Raw genomic sequence first — 25,158 nt, 5'->3', positions numbered from 1 at the left:
CGCTCCTCTGATGCTTGGAAACCTTCGTCTAATTTCAAGCCTGACCTTATTTGCTGCGAGTTGCAGGTGGCAAATTAAATGAAGGGGGTTTGCTAAATGAAATTTTAATGTCCAGTTTGTAAATTGCAGCCATTAGACTCTAACCTCACGGCTTTCATGTAGCGTTTCTGTGTTCGGCTCAGGCCCTGGCCCTGGCGGTGGTTTGCAGAAGCCTGGGCTGTAGGTACCTTGGTACGTGGCCTCTGCTGAAAACTAATCATCTCATTGGACAATGGGCTGCAGGAAGTTTAGTGCTTGCGAAAGGTGCTGGATTGACAGCTCTGCAGCTGGGGCCTGTGCCCTGACTCCTGACTGGGAGGCCTGACCTCTCAGAATGAGAGCAGGTTTCTGCCTCCATTGGCCGCGTGAGTCGCTTAGAGCCACCGGTCCCCTTTAGGCAGCATTACGCCGCGGTGCTGTGTGCACTGCAGGGTGGATGCCGGCACGGGGCTGGGGAGAGTCGGGACGTGCTTGGGCCCGTTTCTAGATGTCTTTTCCCCTCTGGGAGCCACGTAGCCACAGCCACGTTCTGCTGCCCCTCGGTGTGCTGGGCAGGCTGGTGGAGAACAGGCAGGACTGTCCCAGCGTTAATTGCTTGCTAGGAGGCTGTGTGGCCTGGGGCATGGAGTCCTGGACAGGGAGTCCGGAGACCTGGGTTTAAGTCCCAGCTCTGCTTTTGACCCTGGGTGGTGCCGTGCCTCAGTTTCCCTGGCAATCTCTGCATGTGAGATCTGAGCATTATTAGCAACGTCTCATATTTTAATTCCATTTTATCCCAGGGAGTCGGCTTGGCGGCTCAGCCTCCTCTGTCCCTTTAAAGCCAGCGGCCGAGTTGCCATGTTAGCAGCGCTGAGGGAGGGATCCAAACTCCTTGTGCCTGTAAATTATCATTAAAAAGGGAATCTAGGTTTACTCTGCGGGGAGCTGGCTATTTCTGTAACGGGAATGGAGCTGGCCTCCCTGACATTTTCTTAGCCCTGCAGGCAGGAGTAACCTTCAGGAAATAGCAAGCGCGTTCTGCTCCGCTCGCTGCACCAGCTGCAGGGGCGAGGCTCGGGACGGGAGAGAGGCGTGGGGATGGAGAGGCGTTGTCGGCAGGACGTGCAGGCCACAAACCACGTACCGTGCATCTCTCGCTTTCCCCCTTAGAGTCACTCTGCCCCCTCCCCCACAGGACCCACCGGCGGATTTTGACTGACCCTGGCGCAGCGCCAGCTCAGTGTGCTCTGTCTCCCTCGAGAGGTTTGAGTGCCGGGCGTCATCGCTCGGGGAGTGTTCCTCGGTCTAGGGGTTGTGGGTTCGATTCCTGCTCCTGGCAATGGATGTGCGGGTAGTGCGGTGCACTGGCATGTGGCTCCCGTTGCCGGCTGGCACAGAGGGGCCCACCCCCTAGGTGGGGGTCTAGTGCTGGGAGCCACCCTAGGCCTGGCAGGAGTGCCATTGTAACCAGGCCTGTGCAGCTCTACAGCGCCACGTCCCGGGGCACCCATCCCTGGGCAGCACAGGGGCAAGAACACTGCCCTGGGCGTCAGGAGCCCTGAGCTCTCTCCTTGCTCTGCCACTGACCCCTGGGCACCCTTGGGCATGTCACTTCCCCTCCTGCCCATTGTCTGCCTTGCCCAGCTCGAGTGTAAGTGCCACAGGGCAAGGCCTGTCTCTTCCTCTCGAAAGGAGGGATGGCCCAGTGGATAGAGTGCCAGCCTTGGAGACTCAGCTCCAGATCCCTGCTCTGCCAGCCTCTCCCTGAGCCCGTCGCACGGTGCCTGTGCAGCACCTCGCACGAGGCCCTGGTCTCAGCTGGGGCATTCAGGTGCTACAATAATCAGCCTTCCTGCAACTCAGTTTCCCTGTCTGTAAAATGGGCACCCGTCTTATTGCTCCAGCACCGTCAGGCTTGGAGTCCTGGGGGCGGGTTAGAGAAGGGTGAGTGACAATGGCTGAGACATTCTGTGCACCTAACGCATCCATCGCTTCGACCCGTGGGAGTCTGGCTAAAAGGCACTCTGGGCTGGTCGCTGATTTTCCTGGGCAAAGGAGCAGTCAGCCGGAGGGGGGCCATGTACCTCTTCGCCTCCAGGGCCCAGGGAGAGCTAATCCCAACCCTGCACACACGTGCCTCCGCCTGGGAGGTGGAGAGGGAGATGGGCTGATTTTAATTTGCAAGTGTAATTAATTATGACTAATATGCCCATATGCAAATAGGAAGTTACCTTGTGCATGCAAATGACAGTGGCTTGAACAACAACCAACGGGCTCTTTCTGGGGAAGCAGCGAGAAGCAAACAGAGTAAATGATGGCGTGACTGCCGGCCCCCAGGCCGAGAACGGACCCGGCCGTACCTTGCCGGGCGGGTTCCCAGCTCCAACGTGAACAATAGCAGCAGCTGACTCGGCTGCGGTCGGTGCTAGGATGAGCGGCCACAGAGCACGGGAAAGAATGAGTCGCTTTCTTCCAACACTGCCCGAGGGGCTTTCTTGGCATAAGAAGAACGGGATGGTCCGCGAGCTGGCCTGGCCTGTTTCTCTGCCTAGGAGTGCGGTGGGTGCTTCCCAGCCCGGGAACCCGTCCCATCCAGCCAGGCGTCCCTTGTTAGCGATACAGCAAGGCAGGGTGCTCAGGACCTAGGGTGACCAGACAGCAAGTGTGAAAAATCGGGATGGGGGTGGGGGGTAATAGGAGCCTATATAAGAAAAAGACCCAAAAACCGGGACTGTCCCTATAAAATCGGGACATCTGGTCACCCTATCAGGACCCGGTGTGAACCTAGGGTAGGCCGGTCCCTACTCCCCACTGCTGTCTTGCTGCAGGCCTCGGCCGTATTGGTCCTGTCATCAGAGCAGACTGCAGCTTTGATCTTGCCAGCTGGCGGACCCAGCGCAGTGAAGCCGTGGCAGCAGGGGCTGGCTGCCCCAGTGTGTGCCCAGGGTCCCAGGCGGGGCTGCTGCTGTGACTGGAGCCAGTTCGGTCTGTCTGTCCCTGCCACAGTCACCCCGGGTGCGCCCTTAAAGAGACAGCGCTCCCCCTGAGCTCTGTCAGGACAGCTGGCCATGACAAAAATAATCCCAACGCAGCACTCCCGATCAGGCAGATGAGCCAGGATTAGCTGTGGGAACCGGGATCCGCCGGTTCTTGATGAGCGCGGAAGGGCAGGCTGGAGGTCAGCGCTAACGACGTCGCCGGCATTACTGATTGTAGGAGGGAGACGCGGCCCTGACCTCCCCGGGGCTCGATGCCAGGGGTGGCTCAGCTTGGAATGAAATAAGTAGATGAAGAAAGGTCTCTGGGCCCTTTATGAGCAGCCTGCGAGAGAACTCCGGCGTCCTGGTCACTGTTCCCAGCCTCACACTCTCCCTGGGGCAGTGCAAGGAGCAGCTGCAGGGCGGTGCACGGGCACGCAGTCTGGTGTTCCTTTGCGTGCAGGGCGCTGGGTGGGAAGTTGCTGAATGCCAGGCCTGCCTGGTGCAAAGGGGGCAGAGGGCGACTGCACACTGCATGGGGGGCAGAGCCAGCCCCAGGTGCAGGAGACAGAGGAGGGAGGGGGCAGAGCAGGGGGAAGAGGGGACAATGTCCAGATGATTTTGTACCCCACAGGGGCTCGCGTTAGGGCAGCCATCTGACCCCAAGTCAGCCAGCAGTGGCACCTGCTTCCTCCCTTCTCTCCCCAGCATAGGGGTGAATGGGGGTCTCTGTGGCTGGAGGCTGCACTCTGTGTCCCTAACTCAAGGCCTCCAATAACCAAGGCCACTGGCATTACCTGGTGATGTGTCCCCGTGGCTTCGCCTCCCAGACGCGAGCCCGTCTCTCCCCAGTGCAGATGGCATCCGTGCCAGTCGTTGACATGGTGCTTGCCTCGGCTCTCATCACCTGGCTCTCCCCCGATGCTCACACGCACCCCAGGCCGTGTGTCCTGCTCCCTGCGATCGGTGCACAGGGAGGAAGTTCCACCGGTGCTGGAGCGTGGGGCAGAGACATCCTGCCCCGATGCTGGGGCAGCTAACGCAGACGTCCCTCGTCGAAGGCGGTTATGGCAGCACCAGCTTGTGAGCTCAGCAAACAACCGAAGCAAGTTTGTTTGATGAGACCTATTTTCCCAGAGCCACGTTGATTGGCGTTAATCCGTGTCATCCTTTAGTTCTTTACTGATCGCCTCCAGCTTCCAGCGGGTCTCTGTGGCCACCAGCATCCCGGTCCCGTCGGGCAGGTCAAACTGTGACAACGCGGCTGTGCCAAAAGCCAGGTTTCTCCCGTCGGCATCGTTAATCCGCTTCCCCGAGAGGCCGTAGCCAGGCTGCTGGGAGAGTCTCCCATCGACAGCCCTATTTGCGACGGGGATGCGGTCGGTGTAACTGCGTCGCTTAGGGGTGCGGATTTCACCTGTGTCTCGAGTACAGACCTGGCCTCAGAAAACTTCCGGTGGGTTGTGGTGGAGGTAGGAGGTGCCCTGGCCATCTGCGGGCAGCCGGAGGAGGTAATGAGGTGGTGAGCTCACCGTCTGGAGAACCCAGGAAGAGAAACTGCCTACCTGAAAGCTAACCCCGGGTGCAGGAAAGGGGCGCCTCCCCATCGCTGCTACATGAGTGGACCTGTGTGCTGCTTAATTCATCCCCAGGGCTCAGTGCCTGGCCACAGCCTTCCCTACCCGCCTTGCTGTAGATTTGCCTGTGATTGTCGTCAGACTAATCAGCCTGTAGTTACCCGGATCATTCCACTTACCCTCGAAATAGTCGCTCCGCCCCAGCTTCCTGGAGCTCCCCCAGTGCTCCAAGATCACCCTCCCCCACGGGACTGACTCCCAGGCCCTTCCTCTGAGCACTCGGTAACCCCAGAGGAGCAAACTGGGGGTGTCTCTCCTGATGCTGTGCTAGCGTCGTCACATGGAAGCAGTCCCAGTCCATCCAGCCTGCCGGCATCAATATTTATATCCCGATGCAGCGCTCTTCTAAATATAAAGCTTTTGCTGGGATTTCATTTCAACATTAAGTGTAGATAATTTATTTATAATTAATGTAGACATCAAGGTCCAGGTTGAGAGCGCCAGTGAGCTTTCATTTCTAATTGGAGGTAAGTCGGGAGGCAGCGGCTAGGCCTCTTATCGGTTTCATTTTAATTTTTCCTCCTGCAGCAGATGATGATGGCGCAATTCAGCACTCATTGCAAGAAGCACAAAACTCCCCTAAAATAACCATTTCACAGGGAGCGTCTTGTTTCTCTCTCTCTCCCTTTGATAGCATTACCAGGGCTCACAGCTTTCTTCAAAGCGTTGCTCTTCCTTTAAAAATAAAAGTTGATTAAAAATTAAAACCACTTTTCAGTACAATAAAATTTACTCCCTGCAATTATGTGAGGGGGCTGGTTATCTCGCCTTTTGTAGATTTTAATTAAAAGGTACAACAGAAGGAAAGAACGACCTCCAGAAAATAATAGAAGTCTCTCCACTAAACAATGACGTACGGGCACTTTTTTCAATCACAGGGTGTTTCATGTGTTGACTTCAGAACTAGGAGCTCTGTGCCTGGCGTTTGCACAGTGGCATGTGGGTGAGAATTGAGTGTGGGCCTGGGAAGAGATCGACTCGGCCTCGTGGCTGGGTGACGCAGGCGTGGCCAGCCTGGGCAATAAGGGGTCGGGGTAGTGCAAAGAAGCGTGGACAGAAATGCTTCATTCATGAAAAGGGGACGTCTTCTGCTGTCCATTGACGGCGGAAGGAAGGGCTGGTGACTAAGGCATGTTGCACTGAGAGCGAGGTGCCTGGCTCTGCACAGACATCTTGGGTGAGTCGCAGGGGGTCAGACGGCCAAATGTCCTGAGGGTCCCCGCCACTGGGGCCAGATTGTCAGAGATGCTCAGTCTCCGTTGTCAATGGGGAGCTCGCCATTGTCCCCCAGGCTGGGCGGGGAGTTCGCCATTGTCCCCCAGGCCGAGCAGGGAGTTCGCCATGTCCCCCAGGCTGAGCGGGGAGTTCGCCACGTCCCCCAGGCCGGGCGGGGAGTTTGCCGTTGTCCCCCAGGCCGGGCGGGGATGTCTGGGCTTCTGTTCGTCTGGCCCTTATTTAAGTCCCTGAATAGGAGCTGAGCTCTGGCGAAACCAGGTGGCTGCTGAAATTGTGTTTCTGAGCACTCTCTCTCCGTGCCTCAGTTTCCCATTTGCACACTGAAGGTCTATTTCTACCCTCCATTAAATCCATAAATACCCAGCTATTGGAGGAAGGGGCTGTCATGAGGTTGGGGGGGCGTCATTACGGACACTCAGCTGGACACGTGGCTTTCATGCTCTGGCCCGTGGATTTGATCCTGAACTGGCGAGGGCCTGCCTGCCTTCCCCTTACTGCTCAGACGTTCCGGTTGCAGGGAGTGGGGCTGCTTGCATGAGCCAGGGGATCCGAATCTGATCCTTAATTATCCTAGGCCATCAAACGCCTCGCACTTAGGAGTTGCTAATGAACTGGAGTCCTGGGACTAGAGCGTTATCCTGTTGCCACCTAACAAGACTTCTCATAAAGCCCACAGCAACCCCCAGCCAGAGCGCTGTGCCCGGGGGAATGGAGGGTGGGGTTAGTGTGCAGCCACCCTGCATGGTTTAAACCTGTCAGCACGCGGAACTGTGTGTGCAGACAGTCAGAGCCAAGCGGCAGCAACTCCCAGTCCCACCTCGGCAGTGCTCTGCGCCCCTGCAACAAGCCGACGTCCGGAAGCGCCTTTGCACAGCACGTTCTCGTGGAGCAATAGACCTGAGAGGCTTTCATTTCACTCTCATTTTTTTTACAAAGCTAATCAACGGATCAAAGAATGCTCAGCACCCAGGCTAAAAATAGCCCGTGCATCTGATAGGGGTGGGCGGACCCGCCAGGGTGACCAGTGCCAGAGGAACTGTAATCATCGCGCACAAGACTCAAGTTAGGACTTGAACATCCCTGTCACTTACATTTTTAAAAAATCAGGTCTTTACAGGTCAGGTTTCAGAGTAACAGCCGTGTTAGTCTGTATCCGCAAAAAGAAGAACAGGAGTACTTGTGGCACCTTAGAGACTAACAAATTTATTAGAGCATAAGCTTTCGTGGACTACAGCCCACTTCTTCGGATGCATATAGAATGGAACATATATTGAGGAGATATATATACACACATACAGAGAGCATAAACAGGTGGGAGTTGTCTTACCAACTCTGAGAGGCCAATTAATTAAGAGAAAAAAAAAAAAACTTTTGAAGTGATAATCAAGCTAGGCCAGTACAGACAGTTTGATAATAGGTGTGAGAGTACTTACAAGGGGAGATAGAGTCAATGTCTGTAATGGCTCAGCCATTCCCAGTCCTTATTCAAACCGGAGTTGATTGTGTCTAGTTTGCATATCAATTCTAGCTCTGCAGTCTCTCTTTGGAGTCTGTTTTTGAAGTTTTTCTGTTGTAATATAGCCACCCGCAGGTCTGTCACTGAATGACCAGACAGGTTAAAGTGTTCTCCCACTGGTTTTTGAGTATTTTGATTCCTGATGTCAGATTTGTGTCCATTAATTCTTTTGCGTAGAGACTGTCCGGTTTGGCCAATGTACATGGCAGAGGGGCATTGCTGGCACATGATGGCATATATCACATTGGTAGATGTGCAGGTGAACGAGCCCCTGATGGTATGGCTGATGTGATTAGGTCCTATGATGATGTCACTTGAATAGATATGTGGACAGAGTTGGCATCGGGGTTTGTTACAAGGATAGGTTCCTGGGTTAGTGGTTTTGTTCAGTGATGTGTGGTTGCTGGTGAGTATTTGCTTTAGGTTGGGGGGTTGTCTGTAAGCGAGGACAGGTCTGTCTCCCAAGATCTGTGAGAGTAAAGGATCATCTTTCAGGATAGGTTGTAGATCTCTGATGATGCGCTGGAGAGGTTTTAGTTGGGGGCTGAAGGTGACAGCTAGTGGTGTTCTGTTATTTTCTTCGTTGGGCCTGTCTTGTAGGAGGTGACTTCTGGGTATTCGTTTGGCTCTGTCAATCTGTTTTTTCACTTCAGCAGGTGGGTATTGTAGTTTTAAGAATGCTTGATAGAGATCTTGTAGGTGCTTGTCTCTATCTGAGGGATTGGAGCAAATGCGGTTATATCTTAGAGCTTGGCTGTAGACAATGGATCGTGTGGTGTGTCCTGGATGGAAGCTGGAGGCATGTAGGTAAGTGTAGCGGTCAGTAGGTTTCCGGTATAGGGTGGTATTGATGTGACCATCGCTTATTAGCACAGTAGTGTCCAGGAAATGGACCGCTTGTGTGGATTGATCTAGGCTGAGGTTGATGGTGGGATGGAAATTATTGAAATCATGGTGAAATTCCTCAAGGGCTTCTTTTCCATGGGTCCAGATGATGAAGATGTCATCAATGTAGTGCAAGTAGAGTAGGGGCGTTAGGGGACGAGAGCTAAGGAAGCGTTGTTCTAAGTCAGCCATAAAAATGTTGGCATATTGTGGGGCCATGCGGGTACCCATAGCAGTGCCGCTGACTTGAAGGTATATATTGTCCCCAAATGTGAAATAGTTGTGGGTGAGGACAAAATCACAAAGTTCAGCCACCAGGTTAGCTGTGACATTATCAGGGATACTGTTCCTGATAGCTTGTAGTCCATCTTTGTGTGGAATATTGGTGTAGAGGGCTTCTACGTCCATAGTGGCCAGGATGGTGTTTTCTGGAAGATCACCGATGGATTGTAGTTTCCTCAGGAAGTCAGTGGTGTCTCGAAGATAGCTGGGAGTGCTGGTAGCGTAGGGTCTTAGGACAGAGTCTACATAACCAGACAAGCCTGATGTTAGGGTGCCAATGCCTGAGATGATGGGGCGTCCAGGATATCCAGGTTTATGTAATCCATTACAATCTACATATCACACAGACTATGCTGAGAGACTGTGTCACACACTCTCAAAGAAACTGCGAAACCACCTGATCAGCATCCTATACAGCAAACAGGGAAAGATTAAGAATGAGCTCTCAGAACTGGATACTCTCATAAGAAACCAACCTTCCACACAAACTTCCTCGTGGATAGACTTTACAAAAACTAGACAAGCCATTTACAAGACAAACTTTGCCTCTCTACAAAGGAAAAAGGACACTAAACTATCTAAACTGCTACATGCCACAAGCAGCCACAACAGTAGTTCCCTTAACCCACCCAGCAATATTGTTAATCTTTCCAGCTATACTCTTAGCCCAGCAGAAGAGTCTGTCCTATCTCGGGGCCTCTCCTTTTGTCCCTCCAGACCCATGAATATGATACAGTTCTGCGGTGACCTAGAATCCTACTTTCGACGTCTCCGACTCAAAGAATATTTCCAACATACCTCTGAACAGCATACTAACCCACAGAATCCTCCCTACCAGCACTACAAAAAAAAGGATTCTGCATGGACTCCTCCGGACGGTCGAAACAACAGACTGGATTTCTACATAGATTGCTTCCGTCAACGTGCAAAGGCTGAAATTGTGGAAAAGCAACATCACTTGCCACATAACCTCAGCTATGCTGAACACAACGCCATCTACAGCCTCAGAAACAACCCTGACATCATAATCAAAAAGGCTGACAAAGGAGGTGCTGTCGTCATCATGAATAAATTGGAATATGACCAGGAGGCTGCTAGACAGCTCTCTAACACCACATTCTACAGGCCATTATCCTCTGATCCCACTGAGAATTACCTAAAGAAACTACACCATCTGCTAAAAAAACTCCCTGACAAAGCACAGGAACAAATCCGTACAGACACATGCCTAGAACCCCGACCAGGGGTATTCTATTTGCTACCCAAGATCCATAAACCTGGATATCCTGGACGCCCCATCATCTCAGGCATTGGCACCCTAACATCAGGCTTGTCTGGTTATGTAGACTCTGTCCTAAGACCCTACGCTACCAGCACTCCCAGCTATCTTCGAGACACCACTGACTTCCTGAGGAAACTACAATCCATCGGTGATCTTCCAGAAAACACCATCCTGGCCACTATGGACGTAGAAGCCCTCTACACCAATATTCCACACAAAGATGGACTACAAGCTATCAGGAACAGTATCCCTGATAATGTCACAGCTAACCTGGTGGCTGAACTTTGTGATTTTGTCCTCACCCACAACTATTTCACATTTGGGGACAATATATACCTTCAAGTCAGCGGCACTGCTATGGGTACCCGCATGGCCCCACAATATGCCAACATTTTTATGGCTGACTTAGAACAACGCTTCCTTAGCTCTCGTCCCCTAACGCCCCTACTCTACTTGCACTACATTGATGACATCTTCATCATCTGGACCCATGGAAAAGAAGCCCTTGAGGAATTTCACCATGATTTCAATAATTTCCATCCCACCATCAACCTCAGCCTAGATCAATCCACACAAGCGGTCCATTTCCTGGACACTACTGTGCTAATAAGCGATGGTCACATCAATACCACCCTATACCGGAAACCTACTGACCGCTACACTTACCTACATGCCTCCAGCTTCCATCCAGGACACACCACACGATCCATTGTCTACAGCCAAGCTCTAAGATATAACCGCATTTGCTCCAATCCCTCGGATAGAGACAAGCACCTACAAGATCTCTATCAAGCATTCTTAAAACTACAATACCCACCTGCTGAAGTGAAAAAACAGATTGACAGAGCCAAACGAATACCCAGAAGTCACCTCCTACAAGACAGGCCCAACGAAGAAAATAACAGAACACCACTAGCTGTCACCTTCAGCCCCCAACTAAAACCTCTCCAGCGCATCATCAGAGATCTACAACCTATCCTGAAAGATGATCCTTTACTCTCACAGATCTTGGGAGACAGACCTGTCCTCGCTTACAGACAACCCCCCAACCTAAAGCAAATACTCACCAGCAACCACACATCACTGAACAAAACCACTAACCCAGGAACCTATCCTTGTAACAAACCCCGATGCCAACTCTGTCCACATATCTATTCAAGTGACATCATCATAGGACCTAATCACATCAGCCATACCATCAGGGGCTCGTTCACCTGCACATCTACCAATGTGATATATGCCATCATGTGCCAGCAATGCCCCTCTGCCATGTACATTGGCCAAACCGGACAGTCTCTACGCAAAAGAATTAATGGACACAAATCTGACATCAGGAATCAAAATACTCAAAAACCAGTGGGAGAACACTTTAACCTGTCTGGTCATTCAGTGACAGACCTGCGGGTGGCTATATTACAACAGAAAAACTTCAAAAACAGACTCCAAAGAGAGACTGCAGAGCTAGAATTGATATGCAAACTAGACACAATCAACTCCGGTTTGAATAAGGACTGGGAATGGCTGAGCCATTACAGACATTGACTCTATCTCCCCTTGTAAGTACTCTCACACCTATTATCAAACTGTCTGTACTGGCCTAGCTTGATTATCACTTCAAAAGTTGTTTTTTTTTTTTTCTCTTAATTAATTGGCCTCTCAGAGTTGGTAAGACAACTCCCACCTGTTTATGCTCTCTGTATGTGTGTATATATATCTCCTCAATATATGTTCCATTCCATATGCATCCGAAGAAGTGGGCTGTAGTCCACGAAAGCTTATGCTCTAATAAATTTGTTAGTCTCTAAGGTGCCACAAGTACTCCTGTTCTTCTTTTTACAGGTCAGGTTGCATTTTCTGCGCATGCTGCCCCCTTGTGGGAGGAGACTGGCGTGCACCTTCTGCATTGGGTTTGGTGGTGTTTGGTACCGTGGCAGGCCCTGATCTCCACGGGTGGACCCCTGCGACTGCAGAGAGCCGTGGGGCCAGCCCACACGGAGCTCTCTTGCGGGACAGGAGCAGGAGTGGGTTCCCCCTGCGCAATGGACTGTCTAGTCCCGTATCCTGCCAGTCCCAGCTCCATCAGAGGAAGGTGAAAGAACCCAGCAGTGATGGGAGTCCCTGCCCTCAGGGAAAAGCTTCATCGATTCCCATTGTGATCGTCCGGGCTGATCTCCTGCAGAGACCTTTCCCACAATCATTCCTGGAGCAGAGCTGTCAGAGGAACATCCCATCTTGATTTTAAAATGGCCAGTGATGGAGAATCCAGCATGATGCTTGGTTAGTTGTTCCAAGGGTTAATTACGCTCACTGTGAAAAGTTTACTCCTTATTTCCCGTCCTGTATTTGTCTAGCTTCAACTTCCAGCCGTTGGATTGTGTGGGACCTTCCTCTGCCAGACTGAAGGGCCCATTATTAAATATTAGTTCCGCACGTGAGTACTTACAGACTGATCAACTCACCCCTTCACTTTCTTTTTGTTAAGCTTCTGGAGTCTGTCACTGTAGGGCAGGTTTCTAATCCTGTCATCATTCTCGGGGTTCTTCTCTGACCCCATCCGTGTTATCAACACCCCTTCACAGACTAGTCAGCGATCAGCTGAACCCCTGAACCAATGTTCTGTATTAGGTATATGACAGGAGCACTTAGGAGCCCAGTCAGGGACCAGGACTTTGTTGTGCTAGGCGCTGTACAGACCAGGACAAAACAATGGCCCCTGCCTAAGAGCTAGTGCAGAACTGTCTGGATCAAAGCGGCGCAGTGGCAGGGAAAGACGAACCATTGGACACAAGTGACGTTGCTTTATTTGCAATTCCCCCTTATCGGTTTGTACCTCCCCTCTGGGACAAATTCCTACAGGAGCTGGTACGACTAGTAATGGCCTCATCACTCAGGAACGTTCCAAAATCATTCCTCACCCCCCAAAACCGGCTTAAGATCATTCGATTTTTTAAAAAGTAAAAGCTGTTTAGTTCTTTCCCTTGGCGTTCTGGTTCCTGCACTTGCTTCATATTCACGAGCTTTTCTCACCAACCAGGAGGGCAGAACCTCACAAGCTGAGCTGGGCTCTAACGTCGTGAGCGTCGCAATCAAATCGCTGGAGTTGGCGCCTTGGCACCAGCCCCGTCGCAGGCAGGTTTGCTGGCTGGTCTGTCCTGGCCTGTGAAGGGAGTGGCTCCACTATACCACTGCTAAACTCACAGCATGCGGGAGCTGGGCCGCTCGGCTCACTCTGGACCGTTGGCAAATAGTATTTGTATCGTTACGCTGCAGGACCAGCCGAGCTGCTTTCCTGCCCAGCCCAGAGAGGGCTTAGAGTGAGACCAGACGAGCCGGTCTTAGTGTCTGGTGGCTGGTAGGGGGGGTTGCACTGTGCAGCAGGATCGCAGCCTTGTTACAATTGAACGGCTTTGCAGAAAATGCCATTTGCAAAAGGGCCTGCTTTCAGTGCAACGTGTTTCATTTCAAAATCTCTCTGAAGCCCTGAACCTGCAACTGTGTACTCATGTGAGTAACTCCGTCTCACATAACAAGCCTACTTCCAGGCCGAACAGGTAGCTTGTGCATAAATATTTGCAGGAAGGACTGCGGTCTAAGGGTTAGGGTCTGCCACTCTTGCCCTGAGTTCCAGTACCGTACGCTTCAAGTATTCGCATTGATGGGTCCTTCTGTGGCCCTAGCATGATGGTGACTGAGCACCATGGACTCTCCTAGCGCAGGGCTGGTGAAGTCAGAGATCAAGAGAAAAAAATTACATACTGGAAGGTAAAATAGTTATCATGGAGCTCAGAACAGCCAATCAGGACACAGTGGTTTGCATACTCAATTTGATTGGTTAATGTTGTTCCAGAGGTTTACATTGTCCTACAAGTTGAACAATGGCAAATTTGTTAGTCTCGGTGCCACAAGTACTCCTGTTCTTTTAATGAAAATTTACTGATTGTTTCAAACCTGTGTCCCAGGATTCCTCATGTGAACAATGGGACCTCATGGAAGGGCTCTGAGATTTAATTAAGAATCGTCTGCAAAGCCCTGGCGTGGAAGGGGCTGTCTAACTGGCACCGTTTATTAATACTGGTTTTTATAACACCTCTTACAAAACGCACGGCTTGGGTTTCTTCTGAATCTGGATGGCACCGTACGCCCGGACATTTGTCCGTTATCCTCAGAGCGGGCATCTTCCCTTGGCAGAAAATGCATCTTCCCTTGACCTGCTGGGCACATTTCCGTGTCTCATCGCTGTGTCTGTCAGGAGCCAGGTCAGTCTCTTGTTCATCGAACGGACACACATACATGCGAGCGCCAAGATTATGCAAATGTTTGGGGTCAGGGTGGAAATGCTCCTGCAGTGTTGTCTTGTCATGTTCCAGAAGCTTTTCTGAATGCTAATGAGGCTGCCCCGATGCCCTCTCCTGCCTGGCAGAGGACAGAGAGAGGATTTTCTGTCCTTGTCCACATTTCGCACCGGATCATCCATTTCCCAGCGCCAGCCCTACAGCCGTCTTTACCGTTCAGAAAGCCAGAGCTGTGTCTAAGTGCCAGGAGGCTGGGCTGTAATGGAGGCATCGCCTGCCGTGCTGGAGTTCTGTACGGGTCGGTCTGTCAACGGGGGTCATGGCCATCTTTAGCTGCACTCTTCTAACCCAGCATTTCAAGACTTGACCTGTGTTTTTCCTCAGCCCCTCCCACTCAGGAAGTACAAGCAAAAGAGAAATATAGTCTGGCACAACTGGGCTCCGATCTCGGTTGGGGTCTGGGCAGCGCCCGGCGGGACGGGGCCCTGATCTCGGTCGGGGTCTGGGCAGTGCCCGGCGCGACGGGGCCCTGATCTCAGATAGCACATCTAGGCAACACTGAAATACTGATAAGTAGATGGCAAGAGGGTGCTGGTTTGTGCTGTTCTGGAAGGTTCAGGCTGATCAATCGAAGCTCTTTTGCTCTGTGAAACCAGCGTGAGCTGCATTGCCGTGAATCGTGTCTACACTTAGCTCAGCTCTGTCAGTGCAGCTAAAATCCGGAGCAGACGAGGGCCTACCATTGACTTAAATCTCTCGGGATACCCACCGCTCCCAGGGCACAGTTCGATTCCCGGCTTTTCTTGGGGGCATCTGGGCTGCACATGGTGGATGCGAGAGAAGCTCCAGACATAGGCCCCGATTCAGCAAAGTACTTGGGCACATGCCGAACTAGAAGCGTGGGAGCAGGGATGTCCGCTCCAATGAGACTTGAGGAGCTTAAGCATCTGCTCCAGGGAAGCCAGGAGCAGGGCCTAAAGAGGGCTGCTTGGCCCGGGCATGGCAAGGCGTGACCGGCGCTAACGAGATGGACAGCTGGGAAGATGACAGGGAGGATGGATTTCAGAGGCTGTGAAGCCCAAGGGAGCAGGGCGGACTGCGGTGAGGTGCCGGCGGCTGGGAAGGTGCCGGAGCTGTCAGCGGGGACGGGGAAGGATGATAGATCAGCTGCTGATGTTATCGCTCCCCCCGCATGGCAGCAGGATTGATGTCGCTCGCCCGGCGCCGGCCCTGATGGATTCCGGCAGTTCTCACCTTGAAAGGGTCGAGTGTCTCCTCCCGTCTCACTGCAAGGGCCTGATCCTGCTGCACAGGATGGTGGCTCCCTTCAGGATCAGGCCCTTGCCCTTCGTGGGCCGGGGCCTTGTTCTCTGCTGCCTGGTGCCTCTGGCCAGCCCTTTGCACCAGTGCCAGGCGGGCGTGAAGGGCTGTGCTCTGCCAACCCGGTTCGGTAGCGTCAGGGCATTTGACCTCTAACCTAGGGCTGCTAGCAGGGGGACTGTCTGCATCATGCCATCTGTCCTTCCAGTCTTCATGGCAACCCCTCTCTGTTTCCTCTTGCATCTGCCCCTCCCTCACCGGGCACCCCCGCCCCTAGAACTGTCCCCAGCACTCTGGCACGCTTTGTTCTCCGTCCTCTGAGCTGAGCCCCGTCCCTGACAGCGAGAGTTACGCTGCGGTAACTTAAGGCAGACAACACGGAGTCTAACGAAGACGGGCCTCTACACGGGGGCTATTGATTCGCCGTCACTCCCACCCCCACAGTGGGTACGGGCACGTACGGAGCAGCGCTGCCCCGCACGACGGGCAGGGCTGGCTTGCGATGGCAAAGGGATGGGCTGGCATGGTGGTTTATCTGAGCAATTAAATCCCCCAACCCCTTTCTCCCTCCTCGAAAGACGCGAACCCTCCTGGATCCGGATTGTGAAATCTGGCCGGGCTTTGCCGAGGGTTCACTTCCCTGCCAGCGCAGCTGTCGCACGCGCAATGACAGGCTTAGCCGCCGATGCCGGGGAGAGGCAGCTCTTCAGGACTGCTCGACTGGGTCGAACGCGGGAGCCAGAGCAGCTGTTGGGTCTGCCTGGCCTGCTGCTGCCCCGGGGGAAGAGTGACTTCGGCCGGCAGGCAGGGTTGTGCAGTGGGTAGGGGACTGGCCCGACAGTCACATGCTCTTCCCAGCTCTGCTACTGACCCGCTGGGCCACCTTGGGCCCCTCGCTTGCCGTTGTAGCGTATGGAGCTGGGAAGCTGTTCAGCACTGGGAGCGACTCGTCCTATGCATCTGGGGCCCGTGGCTTAATACCCCGAACAGCCAGGAGGCCGTTGCCTGAATACCACTTCCCTCGGAGAGAGGCCTGGAAAAAGAAGAGCAAAGTTTTCGGTCTATGTTGGCTAATTGAAATATTCGAAACAAGCTGATGGAGGGAGCCCGGCTTAGCTGACAGGACACCTGAGTTCCAGTCCTGTCTCTGCCACCGCTGTGCTGGGGGACCTTGGGCAAGTCCCTTCCCTGCCCCGTGCCTCAGTTTCCCCTCCCACCCTGGGTCTGTCTGGTCTATTTCCATGGTAAGCTTGTCAGGGCAGGGACTGCCTCTCACTCTGCGCCTGGGCGGCGCCCGGCCCGAGGGAGCCCTGCTCTCCGTCTGACCAGTGGGTGTTACTGTAACACAAACGTTACTAATAGTTGTAGTCAAGCAGGGGCCTGCGAGGAAGGGTGAGACCCTGACCCTGGGCTACGTTCAGCGTCTGCTCTGCCGCAGGAACCCCCAGTAACCTGGGGCAAAAGTCACTTACTGCCTCGGGGCCTGTCCCATGGGGATAACGGCCCTCGTGGGGGGGCTGAGAGTCTGACCATGTTAATGACTGGGAGCTGCTCAGATAACTGTGGAAATGGGGCTGAGTAGCTAAAATAAACAGATTGTGCTAGGCGCTGGACAAACTCAGAGCATAAGCCAGCCCCTGCCTTGAAGAGCTGGAAATGTAAAAGCTTTTAGCATTCAATCATAATTCATCGGATTAAAATCATGGGAGACAGCAGTTTCCAAACTGCGTGGTGAGTCATTTCTCTAGCCAGGTATCCTGCCTGGTGAGTGTGGGCCGAGCATCGGGTCTTGGCATCAGGGAAATGCTCCCTTTGCGAAGTGAACTCTGGGACTCCCTGGCAGCGTCCCAGTGGGCAGCACCTGAGCTGCAGACCATGTGCGTCCGTTTGTACAGAGCACAGCCGGCTTTGCAGGGCGCTTCTTGGGAAAGGAATTTGTCTCTCATGAATCATTCACACCGTACTGCGCTGGCAGCCCCAGCTGTGACTCTACCAACGCTGTGATTCAGTGTTTGAACACATGTTCCGCTCAGGGTGGATGTGCGCTCGGTGCTCCCGCAGCCTTGTGCTGGAAAGGGAATCGCCCGGCTCTCTCCCCTCCTGGCAGCCCGAGGTTTGCGCTGCTCATCAATGGAACTCGTTGACTCTGCAGAGAAAAGTCGGTTTTAAAAGAATGACTTCAGTGAAAAGCTGTCTCTTTGCCATCTGTCCTAGCTCACTATGGAGACTCCGTGATTGTGCTCCCTAATTGGGTTTGTCTAGAAGTCTGGACTAAATTTTTAAAGGCAGGTGCGTTTGTTTTGCCTGCAAAATCTCACCCATTTCTAGTCTCGTGATGGTTAAAAGTCCAGATCTGGGATCAGGACTCCTGGGTTCTATTCCCAGTCAGGACACTGTCTGGGTGTGTGACCCTGCACTGAACCTTCCCGTTCCTTGGTTTCATGGTGTGTGAAATGCCAGTAATGACTCTGACCGGCTCTCATAGCTGCTTCGTTCATTCTTAGTAAAGTACTTTGAGATCCATGGATGGCAGATGCTATGAAAAACAGGAATGATAAGAATTGCTGTATGGCAACAGACCCGTAGTCCATCTACGCCAGTGCCCTGTCTCTGACCACGGCCAGCACCTGCTGCATTAGAGGAAGGACCAAAAACCCCAAAGTTATGGGATAACCTGCCCCTAGGGGGAATTTCCTCCTGAATCTATCAGCTGGATGTCAGTGCATGCCCTGAAGCAGGGGGATTGAGCTGTCAAGCTGGTGGAAAAATGAATGTATTTCCCTGTGAAAAATGTCAGTGAGAACAAAAATGTTTTTTTTTTCTCAAAAAACGGTCTTGACATTTTTCAGGGTTTTGTTGGAAACCAAAAATGTTCGTTGTCAGCAACCAAAAACTCAAAAACATTGCCAAAAACTGAAAAACGAGAGAGACGATTTTTTAATGAAAATTTTTGATGAAAAGAGAAATATTTCTGCCACAATTTCCGTCTAATCAAAAAGCCATTTTCCAGCCAAAAGAAGTTCCAGTAGAACATTTTCAAGGAGCCCTATTTATAACCCTCCGAAAAGTCTTTATTGTCCTTAAAAAATCCTTATTCTGATAATTCTGGGTGTTCTTGTTATCCATAGAAATGTCCTCTGCATTCCTGAATCCTGCTAAACTCTTGCACTCAGTGGTAACTTGTGGCAATGAGTTCCATGGGCAAATTGTGCATTGCGTGAAGGGGAAAAAAAAGGGTTTTCCTTCAACTTTTTGGTGCTGGATTTCTGCTTCTAGTTTGAAAGTTGTTTTTATTTATTGGACCTGGTTTTCGATTATAACTCCCTGCAGGAGAGGGAGGATAAAGTTTCAGCTTTAACACAACTGCTTGTTCCCAAATTTAAAGGATGTTCTGTGCTGAGCCTGCAAAGACAAACCAAAATCAAAAGATTTTTTTTTCAAAGAATAAAAATGTATGCCATTTTGGCTCTACACTGCTGCCCAGCAAAGATACCGCCCTCCGCGCTGTTTAAAAGTCGCCAGATACAAGCTTGCAAAAGAGTTTCCCTTCCCCTGCCTTTATAGAATCATTTTATTTCCTTTTCATGCCAAAAAAATGTATAAATACTGTAAGAGGCTGGAGGGCTTTGTAAGAAAAATATAACAAAGGATTTTGAGCCAAGTGGTTCCTCCATTTGGTAAAACTTCTCCCAACATTTGTGTGCAGCGGCGAGTCCAATAAGTAGGCGCAGGGGAACGAGTGTGTTTAGTTTTGGAACTCTCCCCAGTGAACCCAGAGGATTAATGGAGTCAGTTCTCCACCGGCTACGCTGCAGATGATTTTATAGGAACAAGCCGAACTAAAGGCAAAAAGAAGAGGCGACAGCAGCAAGAGTGGAGGACAATGAGGAGCTGGATCCTGTACGTATTGCCGTTGCTGTCGCTACATCCCAGGCCTTTGGTGCAGAGTTTACTGTCCAGCATTGTAAGGGACATTTGAGTTAGCTGAGGCCAAATATGTCAGTTTTCTGTGTTAAGCAGACAAGCAAAAGGATTGCAAAGTCAGCAATATTATCAAAATGTTTTCCTGACAAATCGGTTTGTGTTGAGGCCTCTCTCTGTTGGAGTATGAACACAAACCTACCCGGTGCCGCGCTACCATGTGGAAACCAGCAAAGGCCACTGGCTGGGCTAGTTTCACTAAGGCTTAGATGATAAACTCTGACTTAGACGCTAAGCTGCTGGGGCAGGGGCTGTCTCTGTTCTGCGTGTGTCCAGGACGCTGTAACTGGGGCTCCTGTGATAATACAAATCATCATCGTCCAAAACTTGGGTTCTTCTCCAACTAGCCCAGACATCATTAGAGGCCGGCCTGAAGATAAAGAAATAGGATTTTGAAAAGGTGGCAGATTATAGGAAATTAGCGCAATGGCTTTTAGCTGTGGAAACTCAGACTTTGCAAGGAGCACAAGCCCAGCTTCTCAGAGACTCAGCACCCACTGAGACATCGAAATACGCGGCCAGATTTTCCTAAGCTCCCGCTGTGAGACTTTCGGGGCCACCCCCACGCTCTCTGCTCTGAGGTCATTTGCAAATCTGGCCTCTGATTCTGGGGCTGAAATGAGAGCTGAGCAGGTCTGAGAATCGGGCGTGGACAGCGGGTGCTTGGGCCCTTCTGAATATCCTGGTCAGAGAAGGGACTTTCTCAGAGCAGTGCCGCTCAGTGGGCAGGTTAGAGCGTCTTGTTCAGTCCAGGTGCGGGCTCCTACCTGGGAGTGCGGTAGCCAGTCAGTTTCTGCTAATCTCCTGGCCAGACAGGAATCCAGTTAATTGGAGCCACATGTCTATTGTGCGTCTCATGCCCTGCATCCCAGGGAGCTCTCCACAACAATAAAATGAACAGCTCAAATGATTATGTGCGAGCCAGGTGAAATTGGCCTGTGTTAAGCTTGGGTGTAAGCCCTGAGCGTGTTGGCCTTGGGAGCTGCCAGAGGCCGGGATTCCAGATCTGAAGACTGGAGCAGCTGTAAAAGTTCTGTACCCGGGATGGGGGCGGCGAGGGGCTGATCCTTGGGAGTCCCCCGGGAGCCGAGTGTCAACGCAGGATCTCACAGCGTGGACTCGCACAGAGAGCTCAGGCTCACCCTGGTGATCCCACGTCACCCCTGGAAATACCCTCAGAGGGCCCAGGGTTTGCAGCGCAGCCTTTAGCTCGGGGTGGTGAGTGCGTGTGACAGGTGCCCCTCTGTCTGCTACCGAGCGGTAGCAGCAGACGCCCTGGGTCCAGTCCCTGGTATGTCACCTAAGAGGGGGCTCCACATAGGCCTGGCTGGGAGCGTAAACCTGATCCTGGGGAAGGTTCCTGCCTGGCTTTTGGAAGGAGAACATGGAGATGAGCTGCTCGGATTCCTAAATCATTCGGTTCTCCTGTCCCCAGGAAGGTCAGTGGTTATTTGCCCTTTGGAGCACAGGGCTTCTTCCTCGTTTCCCCTTAACGCCCTCCCCAGCCAGACACCAGGACGAGCCTTTCTGCTGCACAGGGCAGGCCTGGGAGTCCTGAGGGAGCCTCTCACCTCTCCATGGACCCCGAAACATCCCTTCCCCAACAACACCAGCCTCTGGTCCTGTCTGGGGAGCACCGCGGGTCCCCACCTGCGGAGGAGACTTCATGGCCCTGTCCAAACACACCGGAAGAGACAGTCCCTGCCCTACAGACCAGACACACCGGGGCTGGGAGGTGACTTGCCAAGGTCATGTGCGAGGTCAGCGGCAGTCCTGCCCACTGGAGCACACCACTTCTCATCAGCGAGACACCAGTCTTGGCAACTGAACCGAAGGGTCTCCTGTGACACTGGTGCATCCTGTAAGTGGCTCACGTTGCTGGCTTCCTGGCATTGGCTTTTGGTTTGGGGTTCAGAAAACAACCCCCTTTTAAAAAAAACCCAACAGCATGCTTCTCCTTTTCAACAGGCCTGTTTCCCCCCGGCTGGGATGCTCCAGCATAATCTGCAGGTGTGTCTGGTTCTGCGGCGCATGCTTCCTTGGGCTGGCCTGCTTCCTTCGCAGTTCAGGGTTGTGCCTGTTCCTCTGACAGTCTGTTAGCAGCTACGTCATTTTGTGTATTCCTCGCTGATATCCTGGCTTGTCCTTGACCATGCGTGATGCTGAATTACAGCAGCCCAGTCCAATCGGATTTTGTGAAATGTTAACATGCGGCTGGCACGTTCCTCGCAATTCCATTTATTTACCTCCCTGGCAGACCCAGAAAAGTGAAGCTCTGTGGCAGAGTGAATGCTGATTCCCGTGACAGTGGCTGGTTCCGGTATTGCCTGTGCTGCTCCCGTGCGTTCACATCCAACTCACTGCACAACAACAATCTCACGACACGATACCGTGCAAATGGTCCGCCAAACAAAGTGATCCCTGGTCTGGGTCTTAATGGGTTTCCTAAAGTGCTCAGGAGTGGGAGGGTTTGGGTTTGATTCAGAAATCTCTGCACACAGGCTTGGCAAATATATCGCGAAACCATCCAGAGATGGGAAAAGTGGCAATGAAATTATTGCATTAGACTATTAATGCTTGGAGATTGTGGCTTTCAAATGGGATGAGGGACAGTATTGTCCAGTGGTTACAGTAGGGGGCTGTTAGGTAGCTCTCCTGGGGGTTGTATTCCTGCTGCTGATTGGCTGTATGGGCTTGATTAAGTCATATTGCCGCTCCAGGCCTCAGTTTCCCTATCTGCAAGATGTGGGTAATACTTGCTTATCCCCCTCGTTGTGTGTGAGGGTTAATGAATGTTTGAAGAGCCCTTTAAAGGGGAGAAACACTGTGCCAGAACTGCAGGAACGCTCCCTCCTGGCCTCATCTCCTGCTTTTTGGAGAGCGGAGGAAGGCTAAGTCGTAATTGTCAAGTTCCTGACAGCTCAGGTAATGCAAGGTTTGAGATCCATTAGAGAGTCTGTAATTATTTATAGGGAGAGAAAATCCTGCATTGTAAAATCAGATAGCATAGCAAATAAATGCTCTGGTGATGGAGAGAGGGTTCTTAAAAAATAAAGTAATTTATAATCACAGCTACCCAGCAGCGCAGCGGTTCCGCACTTTAATCTTGGTTCTGGCCCTGATCCTGCCATCAGATCCTAGTGCAGGATCGGGGCCTCTCTTCGTTCCCCTTAGGCAGAACAAGGTCCAGGTCACAGGGTCACCTGGGCAAATTCTAGTCCCCATTGACTTCAGTAGCGGTTACACCAATGTTCCCGAGAGCAAGATTTGCTCAATAGATGCTGGAACTAGAAAGGGCCATCACTTCCAGCTCCCGACTAACGCAGGACTGTCCCTGCACTGATTCCCCCTAAACTGCCCCTGAGCCGACAGCTCTCCTGGGGAGTGACCCACTTCGGCAGCCAGTGGGAACTAGTCTCTTGGAGCAGCCTGAGCCATCCCTTTTCAACGGGGGATCTGTAGCAACCGTCTAAAAGCTCGTGGGTGAGCTCCATGTACTACGAATCGCACTCCTAGCCGGCGTGCCCTGGGATAACACCTCACTGCCCAGCTCCTTGGCTTCATTAGTGATTGTCAAGAGCTCTGAGCTCCTCTGAGTGCTGATATGCAGAGCCTAGACGGTATTCTCTTTGGGGCAGGAACCATGTCTCCGGTGCATTTATACCGCGTCCAGCCCAACCCGGCCCTGCTTAAGGGTGGGAGGAGCAGCTGCTGCACTATCAAACACAGGCTTTTCCACTTTAAAAAGATGTTGAGCTTAGCAAAAGCTCCCTCACGGCAGTGAAGAAATCTCTCCCTCGGGGGTGCCCTGCAGTCCCTTTGCTGCCAACGCCGTTCCCAGCAGCCAAGCTGTTGTTTAAATGCTAGCACCTTCTGGTGGTGGTGTTTTTTAAAAACACGTAACAAAACAAAACAACACAACACAATTGCTTGTGCCCCCTCCCCCACCAGCCAGTGCCTGTCTGGTGAATTCTGCCCCCCCGCCCATGCTCCCAATGCCACCATTTGCACAAGGCTAATAATAAACACAATCTGCAGTCAGATCACAGCTCCGCCAGCCAATGAGGCTTTTTAGAGCCCAGCATGGCTTGCAGGTCTTGCCAATTGTGCCACTTAGGCCTGTCACAGTGACTAAAGTTTCTGGTTGTGGGTTTTGGTTTTTTTGCTGCTGCCCCGAGCATTGTCCCTGTGCCCTGAGGGGAAGAGAAAAACGCTGAGGGTGGGACTTAAAAGGGACCCAAGCAGTGACAGTGGCACGGATGCAACGCACTGTATGTAATGCAAGCCTTCCTCCCCCTCCAAATATACCATCCCAGTCTCCCTCCTCCCCTCTGGGCTCAGTCGGACCCCGCTGCGTTCCCAGCCATCTCTGCTTCACGAGAGAAACACCTGCTTCACTTCCAGTTTTGGTAGAAATTAGAGGAAACTGCGATGTCCTTTGGGGAACTGAGGATCAGACCAGGGCCCATGTAGCCCTGTCTCCTCTCGCCAAGAGGGGCCATTCCCAGTGGCTTCAGAGAAAGTGAAAGAAGTCTGCAGTGATGGAATAACCTGCCCCCTGGGGAAGGTTCTTCCTAACCTCCATCAATCAGGGGTTGACCTGAAACAGGAGCGTTTATATCAACTAAAAACTCGTGTGTGTGTTTTTAAATCCTTATAAATTAAAGCTCTGGATGTTCTCATTATCCATATAAATCCCCAGTTCTTTCTGGACTCCTGCTAAGTTCTTGGTCTCCGTGATATCTTGTGGTGGTGAGTTCCAAAGGCTAATCAGGAGTTGTGTAACTCTAACAAAACAGGGAATATGGCAGCATCCTGAAGGTCACGGATTCTGATGCGTTCCCCTCCCGCCCCCCCGATAACTCCCTGTTCAGGAGGGACCTCGAGCTGCCTGGCATGAAGCAGGGGTGGCCGCATGGAGGCCTGTAGGCCATCCCCGGCCATGTAGTTCCACCATGCGGCCCTTGGCTACTTTTGTGTTTAATTCAGAAGGGCACATCCCTCGTGGGGCAGGTGCCCGCAGTGCTCCGCACTGGTCTGAAGGGAGGAGGGCAGGATGGCCCCTTGCTGGCGTGTTGCTCACCGGGACCTGTGTTGGTTTCCTGTGGCCCCCACTTTCCCCAGGAGACACCCCCACAGGCAGGGCAGAGGTGCCTGCTGCTGGGGGCGGGTGCAGCAAGCCTGCCTGGGGCCCGGGAACCCCCCTTGTGAGCCCAGGATCAGCCCCCTCCAGGCAGCTCCCCGGCTCTGGACCCAGTGGGTGGGGAGCACCCCAGGGTGCAGGGCAGGGGCGCTGATGTGCAACCAGCGGAGCGAGCCACGTGCAGCGGGGGGGGGGGGGGGGGGGGGGCTCGGGGGGCGGGCCCCCCGGGGGACCGCCCGCGCCCCCCCCCCCCCCTCCCCGCCTCCTTCCCCCGGGCGCGCGCGCGCGCTCCCCCGGCTCTGTCCAGAGCGAGCGGCGGCGGCGGGCGCGCGCGGGGAGAATGTTGCCCAGAGCGGTGCAGGTTGCACAGCTGAGCGGCTGGCCAGGTGAGCGGGGGCCGGGCGGGCCAGGTGAGCGGGGGCAGGTGAGCGGGGGCTGGGCATGGGGTGCACCCCCCCCTCCCGACCGGCGCTGCAGCTGTGCAGAGGGCGATGCACTGGAAAGAGCAGCATTGATTCATTCATTAAACTAATGCGCATTAGGGAGAGTTCTCCGGGAGGGCAGGTGGGTGCATGGACGGGACTTTGG

The 25,158-nt window shown here is 52.8% G+C and overlaps 1 protein-coding gene across 2 annotated transcripts in view; it reads left to right on the top strand.

Moving 5' to 3' along the window:
- The first annotated feature begins 24,908 nt into the window (after positions 1-24,908).
- LOC117869185 (zinc finger protein 385C-like) overlaps positions 24,909-25,158 on the top strand; it is a 182,231-nt gene continuing 181,981 nt past the window's right edge. For both annotated transcript variants that reach the window (XM_034755787.1, XM_034755786.1), the window contains exon 1: positions 24,909-24,956. In XM_034755787.1, the coding sequence (XP_034611678.1) occupies positions 24,911-24,956 (46 nt within the window). In that variant the 5' untranslated portion in view covers positions 24,909-24,910. The remainder of the gene's footprint in view (positions 24,957-25,158) is intronic.

This window comes from Trachemys scripta, chromosome 23 (assembly GCF_013100865.1).
Source record: "Trachemys scripta elegans isolate TJP31775 chromosome 23, CAS_Tse_1.0, whole genome shotgun sequence".
NCBI lineage: Eukaryota > Metazoa > Chordata > Testudines > Emydidae > Trachemys > Trachemys scripta.
This window is presented reverse-complemented; position numbering and strand designations above follow the sequence as displayed.